The sequence below is a fragment of the Tupaia chinensis genome, unplaced genomic scaffold, assembly GCF_000334495.1.
Source record: "Tupaia chinensis unplaced genomic scaffold, TupChi_1.0 Scaffold144682_1, whole genome shotgun sequence".
NCBI lineage: Eukaryota > Metazoa > Chordata > Mammalia > Scandentia > Tupaiidae > Tupaia > Tupaia belangeri.
In genome coordinates this window covers 1,698,452-1,710,079 of record NW_006204543.1, presented here as the reverse complement: position 1 = coordinate 1,710,079, position 11,628 = coordinate 1,698,452, and the positions used below count along the sequence as shown (strand labels likewise).

Here is an 11,628-nt window from a genome sequence, read left to right as displayed (position 1 = left end):
AAGCGTCGGAGGACTGCGGCCTCCGTCATCCTCGGGCCCAATCTCTGACGTTCTGGGCTGAGCACAAGTCCGACGCTTCAGTTAGCGGGCCCCGCCGGCGGCGTACTGGTTACTTGGCCGGACTCCCAGGTAGTTGACCGGGTTTGGGTCCCAGACCTGGTGGCCTAGAACTCACACCGGGCGCGTGTGTGCGTGCCCGAAATCCCAGAGAGACTGCGTCATGGCCACCCCCGTGGGCTTGTTTCTCACTGTCTGCCTGTCTCTGTCTCTCCAGTGAGCGCATGCTCCCTATGGCAAAAATCTCTCCCCCCACCAAAAAATATCAGATGGTTTATGGCTCCTCGATTGGTTGTACAAGAATGGCAAGTTGCCACCTGGTTTTTAAGTGTGCTGTCAGAAAGTTGCGAGTGAAAAGCAATTCTTTTGCACGTCCATTTTAACACAGTATTAGAAACATAGGGAAAAATAACCTTTCAACAGCGGTAGTAGAAGAGGACCCATTTTAACTCTCCAGACATTATTCCTAGTTCTCAGGCGGAGAAGCACAGAGAAGCTAAGTCACCTCCCCGCGATCACACAGCTCGAGGGCTGACACCTGGGGACTGAGGCCGTCCTGCCTCTGAGTAGGAGCTCAGTGCCGTGTTCCGTTTGGTTCATCGCCTGAGCAGAGCTTTCAGCCTCGTTCTGCAGGCCACGCTGTTTCAAGCATGAATGCGAAGCTCACAGGTGTACAGACCCGAGACAGACTGGCCCTGGCATGGTTCCGTCCACTGTCGGTACAGTGACAAGTGTCTGGGATTGACTGATGGACGCATGGTTAAATCAGCGGAGGAGAAGCTGCGATGCTCAGTTTCACCCTGTGTAGCCTTCTCCTCCTTCCCTGCATGTGCTAGTGTGTCCCTTACTAGGGACAGAGGGGCCTGACCTCTTGGGGTGGGAATGCACTCACCGATCATCAGCCGCAGGGGGTCAGCAGGTGCACCTGAGCGTTTTACCCTGAAAACCACACACCATAGTGCAGTCTGGAACAAGATTTAAAAACAAACAATTAAAAAACTAAATGAGCTAAGGGAATAAAGGGGCTGGCAGGTGGCGTGCTGGTTACAGTGCTGGACTCCCACATGGCCAACTGTGGTTCGAGTCCTGGACCTGGCGGCTTGCTTTCTCACTTGCCCTCTCTCTCTCTCTCTCTCTCTCTCTCTCTGTGGTCAAATTAAAAACGTAATAACAATTACAAGTAAAATTAAGTAAATAAATCTTTTTCTTTAAAAAAAAGCATTCAAAGCAAGCTTTCTGGATGTCAATGTGAAGGCAAAATGCAAAGTCTAGACCCTTCAAAGAGCCAGTTACCAAGCTTTGATTCTCCTCCTTTGCCAGGCTGCCAGGGATGCTTGGTGGAGCTCAGCAGGACGCCCTCATCCTGCCTCAGCCTGTCTTCCACATCAGAGACACTGGCACTTCCCCTCCGGTGCACAGGATTTGCGTGGCTTCTCCAGGTGTGCAGGATAAGGGAGTGAAGTAAGTGAGAGGGCCCGCGGTTGCTGCTTCACCCTAAGAGGTCTGGGTGGGGAAGGGTGCACAGAACCCAGTCACAGACTCTTCTGCCCTTCTGGCTCAGGTGCAGCCCCGCCAGGGCCCTGGGAGCACTGACCACGCCCTTGTGGTTGAAAGGCATCTAGGCAGGAGGCGGGAAGCCGCAGAGAGGGCAGCGGGGATGGCTGCCTTGGCTGCAGGATCCTCTGGCGGCTCCTCGGAGAAATGCCTCTCAGGATTCCTCCCACAGCCTGACTTTGCTGCTCCGGCCGCAGGAGCGGAGGTGGCTGTGCTGCTGGGTGCGCCCTACAGCCCACCTCCCCCTGTGGCCGAGCGCAACCTCGCCACCCCCGCACTGTACTTCACATCCTGGGTACGTTTCAGTTTTACTTCGGAAAAGCACCCTTCCCTTTTCCTTAGAAAAACGATGCCAAGGGCAACACACATCCGACACGCTGACCTTGGAAGGAGGGCTCTGTGGCGTGTTGTATGTGGAGGAGCACACGTATAGAGTAGCGAGTGTGCCAGGGGACCAGAAGGCTTCATGGACGCAGTTAAACCATGAGTTTACTTGGGTGTGACGATATTTGTGAACTCCATGCATAGGGTGAGCTTTGGGGCTCTCACATCTCACCCACTGCGTCCCTTCCCCACCTGGGCTCTCCTCGAAGTCCACACCCACCCAGGTAGCTGAGTGCTCACGGACTGGCGTCGCCTGCTCTGGCACCTCACGTGGGGCTCACTATGTGACTGTCACACACACGTGTGTGCCCAGGCCGGTCATGTCTGGTCGTTTGGAACTCGGGGTGTCATGAATAGTATTCTCGCATCTCATTTTTATTGTTATCTGAAAAAACCGAATCTCTAGATCAGAGGAAGGGCATCGGTTGGTGACGTGAACATTACCGCTCTGCACCACGGACCACGTGTGCGCCCCGTTCAGCACGCCATGGGAGCGGCCTTGCCGTTCTCCGTCTTCAAAGCCGCTCTGTCTCGTCCTGCTCCTAACTCCCAGCTCTTCCCAGTTCTTACCCGACACTGGAGTTCCTCCTTTTGCAAAGCGCTGCTGAAGTGCTTTGCCCATTTAAAACTAACCTGTCGGTTTTGTTGTCTGTAGAATCTCTGTATATTTTTTAAAGTTGGTTTAATTATTTTCTGTGAGAGAGAGAGAATGATAGACACAGAGACCTCCATCCATCCATCCATCCAGTCCCTGGACCCTGGACACAACCTTTCCCAGGTGGGTCCAGCGGGTCCTCTTTATGTAGTTTTGCTTTAAGATTTTTTTTTTTTTTTTTTTTTTTTTTGGCCACAGGGCACATGTGCTTGCTGGAGAGAAAGCAAAACAGAGACAGAGGGGAGAAAAATGAGAAATCGCCCTCCGGGGGATGGCTGCATCATAGTCCCTTCTCCTCCAGTCTCCTCCCAGGATTTTGGACCCACATGCACATGCATATATTTTTTTTTTTTTTTTTTGGAGAGGTTTTCGCTATAGGGCGCGTGCGCTCGCCAGACAGACAGAGACAGAGAGACAGAAAGCGAGAAATCACCCTCCAGGGGGGATGGCCATGCCGCAATCCCTTCTCCTCCGTTCTCCTCTTGGGATCTTGGGCACGCATGCACACCAGGTCCAGGATGCAAACCGCGGTCGGCTACATGGGAGTCCAGCAACATAGCCATTACGCTAACTGCTGCTCCCCCCCCAGTGTCATTTTTAAGCTGCCAGGTCTGGGACTTGAACCACAGTTGCCCATGTGGGAGTCCAGCACCGTAACCACCACACCAAATGCTGGCTCCTCTTTATCTAGTTTTGACATGAGTCCTCTAACAGGCATGGGATGAATATCTTCTTTCAGTTGGCTGCTTGCCTTGCCATCTTCCAAACAGTGTCTTTCATGAACATTACTGCTTCCTGTCCTACTTACCAAGTCACTGCCTACCCAAAGCTCACAGAGTCTGCGGTGTTCCCCCACAAGCTTTAGAAGAAAGCTCCTATTTTAAGACGAGGCTCCATTTCTAATGAATTTGATTATGATCTTACGTACGCACCAATACTTATGTCGTACACGTACCTATCAGTACTCGATCCATCAAGAGCATGACCTATTTCCGATGCCATCCTGCGAGACTGAACCTCCGTAAGTCAGGTGACTGAGTCCTCCTCTCCCGGACCCTGTTCGCTTTACCTGTTTATCTATACTTGCAGCTATACTGCACTTTTAAAATCGTTCCCGACACTTACCTCTGTGAGTTTTGGTGCTCGCCGTGCTAGGTTGTTTGCATTTCCATACATCAGCCTGAGAACTCTCTCCAACTCTTCAAGCTATTGTCTCTGAGATAGTCACACACTTCTGAAAAAAATCCGTGAGACTCTACAGATTTGAGGTCATGTTAAACGACCTGATCTACAGCCTGTAGTCTGATGTTCCTAACTGTCCAGCGATGTCTTCAGTGGGGTTTTCTCCCGTAAGGTCCAGGTCCCCATCTGGACATGTACTTTGGCAGTTACCACATGCCTTCAGTCTGTCTGTACTCTCGAAGAGCTCCTGACCTCTCCTGGTCTTCGGGGGCTTGGGTGGTGTCAGTGGGGCTGAGCTGCATCGCGGCCCCTCAGCTGGAGCCCGCCCTGCTGTTTCTCTGACCACATCCGGGTCGTGTGCTGGAGCAGAGCTGCGGTCCAGCCTGCGCCTTCTGGGCCGCCTCCCACAGGGCACGCAGGGCCAGGAGCCTAGGTCACCTGGCCAGCTGCTCGTGCCCAGCTTCTCTCCTGTACGCTCGTGCTTTTTTCTTTTTAAGTTGTTAGTAATTCTTTGGTTAAAGCATTTGAGGATACAGAGCCCTTCAGACAGTTGTGGGACAATGGAATGAAAGTCCGTGTTTATTTTGGTGCCAAAAAAAAAAAATGGAAATCCATGTGTAGTTATTCCAGAATATGCATTTTCTATGAATGTTTTGAAGACCACTTATATTTAGCTTTTCTCTTAGAAGTTTTTTTAAAAAATTATTTATTTCGAGAGAGAGCAGGTGGAGAGGAAGCAGAAGACCCACCACACTGCAGTCTCCCCAGGCCTTCCAGCTAGGGTCCCACGCACGTCCTCTGTGGGCACGCTCACCCGGGATCCAAACCCGGGCCTTCCAGCCAGCCAGGGTCCCACGCATGCCCACTGCAGGCACGCTCACCCAGGATCCAAACCCTAACCCTTCCAGCCAGCCAGGGTCCCATGCACGGCTGCTGCGGACACGCTCACCCAGACTCCGACCTGGGCCTTCCACGTAGCTCCAGTGAGGCTCTCTGGCACTCTGCTGCCTGAGCTCCCGTGGCTGGGCCAGGGTCTAACTGTTCCACTTAACGTGCGTCAGCGATCTTTGCCTGCCGGTTGTAAAATGCTGGTTTTCTATCTTCACTGCTCCTCTGTGTCTATCAGTTGGGATTGTGTTGTAGGAAACACTTTCCCTCTTCCTATGCTGTTGTTTTCAGTATGGGCTCGCGGCTTCTTATTTTATTCAATGCATTTGAACCATTACGATCATGGCTTACTACTATTCAACTGCATAGGCCCTCAGGGTCTGCCCGGGAGGCCTCAGTCACTAGGACTGTCTGACCTCCTTTGACTGTTCACACAGCCCCAGGCGTGTACTCAGGCTTCCAGAGCCCACCCTGGGTTAGGTCTGACCTCCTAGGCGTCCTGTCCTGATCTCGCCTGTCTCTTCTTGCCTCCACTGGTGTCACTGCCTTGGGAAGCCGCAGGGTTGACTTTTCTTGGCAGGGCTGGTTGTGACTGTCATTGGCGATGCCCTGGGGATAAACTTCTCCTTGGAGAGTCGACAGTGACAGCGCCCTGGGGTTGGGCTTTGTATGAAGCTCCAAGTCAAATGGGCCCCATCTGGTGGCAGTGTGGCTGCTGGCGTTCATGGGACCATTCCGAGGAGCTGGTCGGCAGATGGGAGCGTCCCCGAGCTAACATGCCATGCCGTAGCCCTCACTGATCCCCCTGAGGGGCAGTAGCTTTTCTGCTGTAAACACTTTCAGTTTGCCGGGTGCCTTTGGTTACAGCTTCGGAGTTCTCAAGAAATGAATTGCTTTTGATAATCTTGCCAGTGTTTTGGTTGCCTTTTGAGAAGAGAGGATTTGCTGAAGACTAACCTGCCATTCTAGAAGTCTCACCTTTGGTGATAGATTTACATGGTCACCCTACAGCTGTCAGCGTGTGTGTCTGTTTCCCTATTCTTGGGTCCGCTTTGGACAGGTTAATAAAATCTCCGAAATACTTATTTTATAAACTCTTATGAAATGTTTTCTTTGGTTCGAACATGACCACTGATTTGCAGTCACTACCTGAAGGGGTTTCATCCAACCCAGTCCAGCCCGCTTCCTGCGTTGAGCCCCTCAGTCAGTTCGCGTCCAGGCTCCTGTCACTGGCCTGGAATAGTGCTGGCCTCGAGGGAGACAGAGGTGACAACGCGAAGAGCTCAGAGCACAGTGGCCTGGACTTAGCACATGGGCCGGTTAGCGCTCCTTGCACATCCTCTGTCCTAAGGTCTCACATCGCTTAGTAGAGCAATGTCTTGACCCCTGGCTTTGTTGTTCAACCTAAAGGCAGAAAAGCTAAGTGAGCTCATTCCTTCAGCTTTTATTTTCATTTTTTTTCTGATTAACTCTTCAGATTTGTGTATTATGGAAATTCTCCAGAGGAAATATTTTTTTGAGCCACAAGTTTCCATTATGAACCTATTTTCTCATTCTAAAACGGGCTACAGAGCATTTGAGTTTAGGGTTGAGATGGCCTGTCGAAATGACAATGGCAAACAGACAATCATGCAAATCCGTGATGAAAGGAACCTTTTTGCAACTTCCAAAGCATTACCTTATATCGCTGCAAACCTGCAGGTAATTGCAGTGATGGGAGGAATCCATATTCAGATATTCGCCGTGTTGACTTGCGGTATTGACTGTCCCAGATGTGCTAGTGTTATAAAAGATGTTGAGACTAATAGTTAAATAGCTAAAATACTGTTTTCACTGAGCGAACCGTGCCTTCCAGTCTTCCCAAGAAAAGGTTTTTTATTTGGAACGCAGAGGGACAAAGGAGGCTAATGCTGATTGAAGACTCCACGCCAGAGGCCATTGTGCCTTCCCTTAAGGCAGGACCTTCCTGACAGCCACCGCCATCACTCACATCAGGACACTCAGCCCAGGTGACAGTGCTGCTGTCTCTGCTGGGCGGGGGTGAGACACGTGCCAGCCCAGCACAAGTCCACCCGCCACAGCTGGTTTCTAAGGCCACCGAAGCACACGTTTGCTAGAGGCAGGGACAGACCTACAGATCACGTTTTCTGTGCAAGGAGACAAATTCTCTCCAGGGCATTCTGAATAGATAATCATTCAACCAGGACTTGAAGCAGGAGTTTTCCATCAGGTTACATTTTCATTCTAATCAACTTCCATCTGGAAGTGGTTGCGTGGTCTTGTGAACGCAGAGTTGTGGACGCAGAGTTAGGGATGTGGAACTAGGCCCGCACTGCCTCCCACCTTGTGATGGGATGCTGAGCCTCTGTGGGTGCAGAACCCCGCTGTGCCGTGGCGATGGGGCGCCCTCTGTACCGAATCCCCGTAACTGGTCCGTGAGAGACTGTTCTACGGCACCCACCTGGCAGATGGGGGAGAGGTCCACGACCTCCTTGCTGTCTCACCTCTGGCAGTTACCCCACAGGCACGAGCCCAGTTATGGTGTACGAACACTCACTCTTAGGCCAGCGGCGGCCATGGCTTGCCTGGGACGGCCCTCAGCTCCCTGGGAAAGCATGGAAATAAGAGACCGCTGACTTCCTTGAATGTTTTCTCTTTCTATTGATAGTGACGTCAGGAGCGATGCATTTAAATACCCCGATTCTAAAAGTAGGACGCTGTAATTTATTATCCTCATCAGAAATGATTATTTCTTGCCTGGTTATCATTTCCCCCAAGGTGATTATTATGTTCTCGTTAAAAGTAACAAACACCGAAATATCTCCAACACAGAATCAGAGAGTGGCAAACGGAAGGGTTTTCCCTCTCGATGTGCACCAGAGTCCAGGCTTGGTGGCTCGTAAGTGCAGGGGCCTGTCTTCCCCCCGGTGCCCGTCACGGGTTCTCCAGGACAAGGGCTGAAGCTTCCCGGGAGAACGACTCACCCTGACGGGGAAGACATCATTTCCCACCAGGACTGAGATGTCATCCTGGGTGTTTACACGTGTAGCTGTCCGGGCGTAACTACAATGTCCTTTTCCCTGAAGGACAGTCCGAGCTAAACTGTGGAGAGCAGAGAGGAGCGTAACTAAACCGTGAATGAGAACAGAGAACAGGGCCGCTGTAGAGTGGGGCTTCCTTTTGTTCTGCGGGATAGGAATCAGCATTCTGCAGGAGTGTCGTCCTCCGGGGTGGGGACGTGCTTTTCGTGATCACAGAAGAGCACCTTTGCTGTCCACCCTCCCCTTCTACTGCTGGGACCCTCAAGGCAGCTCTCTGCATAGTTGAAGCACAAGACCACAGGGCAGCCAGGTGGTATGGTGGTTACGGTGGCTGGATCCCACATGGCCAACTGTGGGGTTCGAGTCCCAGACCCGGCAGCTAGAGAAGCACTCCAAGAGTGGCTTAGCCATCCCCCTTAGAGGATGACATCTCACTTTCTCTTTCTCCCTCCCTGTCTCTCTCTCTGGCGGGGGACACACCCTATGGCAAACGGAAAAATTAAATAAAAAGAGCCAGAGCCCCTGGTGGACAGTGATAGGCCGTATTCTGCTGTCACTTGCTGCCGGTCATGTCCCCCATAGTGGCCCTGTGGTGCAGGAGCAGAAGGTGCTCCGTTCAGACTGCCGACGCTGGACCCTCTTCAGCAGTGAGACGGCAGCCCTGACTCAGGGCTCCGTGTCACTGTCAGAACAGCTGGGACCGCACAGTCCCTGTGTGCATCCTGGAGACACCTCGGGGGAGACTCTGTCCCCAGAGCCGCACCTCGTCTCACCACGAGGGTGGTCTGACCTCGTGATCTTTGTCCTCTAGTGTCCCCACTGAGGCAGGCTGGACCAGAGGGGGGCCACCGAGTGAGAGCGGCCTTGGGTATTCCTCCCACGCAGTTTCATGATGCAGTTTCTTAGAGGTTTCTTCTGCATCGTTTGAGTCCACCAAATACAAATTAAAGCAAATTTATGCAAACACAAGACCAGTTTATTTTTAAATTTTTTAATGAACATTTAAGATTCATATACAAAAGCTAACAGAGCAGTCAGTCAGTCGTGAAATACATACAAGGGAGGAGAGTGGGAAAGAACTGTTTCGGCCTCTCGTCGCTGAAGCCGCGAAAGGCGGTCGATGTCCACAGACCGTAGACACGCCGGCCAAGTGCCAGGAACGTCCCCCCTTCCTTCCCTGGTCATTGTTCTGCTAGTGGGGTGTGTAGAGTGAGTTGAGAAATCCATTTCTTTTAAAAAGAAAAAGAATTTTTAAAGCAGTTAAATTCTTCTTGGGGAAATATTCCCCGTGTCCGTCTGTCACACTGTGTATCCGTTAGTCGGTTTGTCTGCGTAAATGGCTGCCTACTCTACTTCGTGTGAGCTCATGCAGTGCATTTATGGTTCCAGAACAGTAAGAATGATCAGAGGCGATACTTCCCAGCCGCGGAAAAACGTGTTCCTTGTGACCGTGGCTTCGCACGCGGTGGGCAGGTACTAGTCACGGAGCAGTCCCTAGAATATTTACGCCCTGGGAAATGTGTATGAAATGGCATCTGAAGTATAAAAACATTGTTAGGTAACGCTTAGAACAGTTAAAAATAGACTTATCTTGTTTGTAAACTATAGTGTAAGATCCCGAGCGTCTGAGCCTCAGAGAGTTGTCTCCGGTTTTTCTAGAAAGGTGTTTGCTTTATTTCTCAATGTGACGTCTTCGAAACAGCTGAAGTTACATATAGAAACATCAAGGCAATATTATCTGTACATATTATTAAACATGCAAAAATTTCCTGAACGGTAGTGCCCGAGCGCGGCGGGCCCCTCCGAGCCCTGCTCCCCACAGTCCCACTCGCGGCCGCACCGCCGTCCCCGCGCTGGGCGGGCTGTGGCCTACTTGGGCGAGGCAGTACCCTTGATCACCGGCTCCCTGTTCAAGTACGTGGCCCAGTAAATGAGGTTGAAGGTGCCGAACAGGACCGGGAACACGACCCGGGACACCTTGTCGATCTTGCTGATGCTGTTGTAGGTTTTTTTGCTTTCCGAAGTCTTCTCTTCCGGCCTGACTGAGACTGAAGAGGCGTTCGAGGTCCCCGCTGGGGTCTGTTCCTTGGGGATGTTTGGGGGGTGGGTCATCTTCCCGGAAGTTAAAGCGTTTGTTGACTTACTCAGTAGGAGTTCACGCTCCTTCTTCTGTAAAACATAACCGGGGTGTAAGGGCACGCCAGCCGGGGTGCTCTCGGAGCAGCAGCCTGGCCCTGACAGCGGCAGTCACCCCGGTTCATAGGTCTGTGACCACGCGGCCCGCAGACGGGACCAGGGCACGAGCCAACGCTGCTGACACTCGTGTCTGGCATTGCTCAGAGCCCAGCGTCCACGCCGCGAGGACTCCCTAACGGGGCAGCTGGTGCTTCTCGCCGCTCAGTGTGGCCGCAGGAGTGGATGGTGCGTGTGGGTGTAGGGCAGCTCCAGGGAATGGCCTGTAGGGAAGGGGATGAGAGGGGACTGAACGTCACGGGTCAGGCCCAGGCACGGCGGTGTGCACTGCCAGGACACTGAGCCGCACGGGCTTGGCCACGTGGGAGACCTGGGTTTAGCCTAAAAGCTGGGCACGGTGACATGCACCTCGGCTCCCAGAGACTCGGGAGGCTGGGGCAGCAGGACCACGAGCTCGCCTGGCCTGGGCAACAGAGAGACCCGGCCTAAAGCACGCATAGAGAGCCAGGCGTGTTGGCGTGCCCACAGTCCCGGCGGGGAGGCTGAGGCAGGAGGCTGCAAACACAGGGCCCCTCAACTCCTCGGTGGCTGTCTGAATGGTGTCCTCCTCTCCTCAGCTACTCCCCTACGCGGGCATGGGGTGGCTCCTTACTCAGCCCAGGCATGTGGCTGACATGTCCCTACTAAGAGGCCGTGGGCCTCTTCATGACTGGAACACGGCCCTGAAGAAGCCCCCTGCCTGGCAAAGTGGTGCAAGAACAAGCAAAGAATGGGTCGCACAGGGGCCGGCCCTATGGTCTGGAGGTTGAAGCGGCTGGATTCCACATGGCCAACCAGCGGTTCGTGTCCTGGACCTGGTGACTTGAGAGTCATGCCGGGTGTATGTGCATGCGTGCCTCGAATCCCCAGAGCAGGGGGAGATGAGAAGGGGCTGCGGCATGACTGTTAATGAGGCATCTCTGGCAAGTGCAGAGCTTTCAGAAAGAAGAATGAACGGTGCAATTTAAAACTCAACAGGTGGCCCTGAAGAGGCAAGGAGGCTGGAGTTACTTCTGCAAAAAACATAAGGCTGGAGGGTGAGAAAGCCTGAGCTGTTCCCACCAGTTCAGACTCTTGCCTGAGCAAAGTTCGTTATTGAAGGCCGACTAGAGAAGGCACCTGTTGAAAGCAGACTTCATACGGGGCGCAGCTGGGACGGAGGGGCTGTTTGGGGCTGGGCAGGGGGGGGAGGCGCCTGTCCCGTGCGTGGACATGGACCGGGCTTGCTTTCTCGGCCAAGGGGTCTGGAGAGGAAAGCCGGTACCTTGATCCTGGCTGCCTCCGAGGCTTTCTTGCCGTCCCAGGCCCAGCCCCTCTTGGTGAAGTAGTTGACGGTGGCGAACTCTATGAGCGCGGAGAAGACGAAGGCGTAGCACACGGCGATGAACCAGTCCATGGCTGTCGCGTAGGCCACCTTGGGCAGGGAGTTCCGGGCGCTGATGCTGAGGGTCGTCATGGTCAGCACTGTGGTCACCCCTGCGGGCGTGGGGACAGTGGGAGACAGATGGGTCAGTGCTGCACGGCGCCCCCGAGCAGTACCCCGATGTGACGGGCAGACCGGCCTCCCGGCCCACACCTCTGCACCCCGTCTCCAAACAGCCGGCCCTCACGGCCCTAACAAGGTGCTCGTTTATT

General features: G+C 53.2%; 1 protein-coding gene and 1 long non-coding RNA gene across 2 annotated transcripts in view; one reads left to right on the top strand and one right to left on the bottom strand.

The window, feature by feature from the left end:
• The first annotated feature begins 59 nt into the window (after positions 1–59).
• The window catches only part of LOC102475919 (uncharacterized), a 21,744-nt gene continuing 10,175 nt past the window's right edge, over positions 60–11,628 (top strand). Inside the window, exons 1-2 of the long non-coding RNA XR_337204.1 lie at positions 60–129; positions 1,378–1,518. This is a non-coding gene — a long non-coding RNA (uncharacterized LOC102475919). The remainder of the gene's footprint in view (positions 130–1,377; positions 1,519–11,628) is intronic.
• GABRA5 (gamma-aminobutyric acid type A receptor subunit alpha5) overlaps positions 8,809–11,628 on the bottom strand; it is a 57,629-nt gene continuing 54,809 nt past the window's right edge. Inside the window, exon 10 of the mRNA XM_006167246.1 lies at positions 8,809–9,927. Within this exon, the coding sequence (XP_006167308.1) occupies positions 9,631–9,927 (297 nt within the window). The 3' untranslated portion in view covers positions 8,809–9,630. The remainder of the gene's footprint in view (positions 9,928–11,628) is intronic.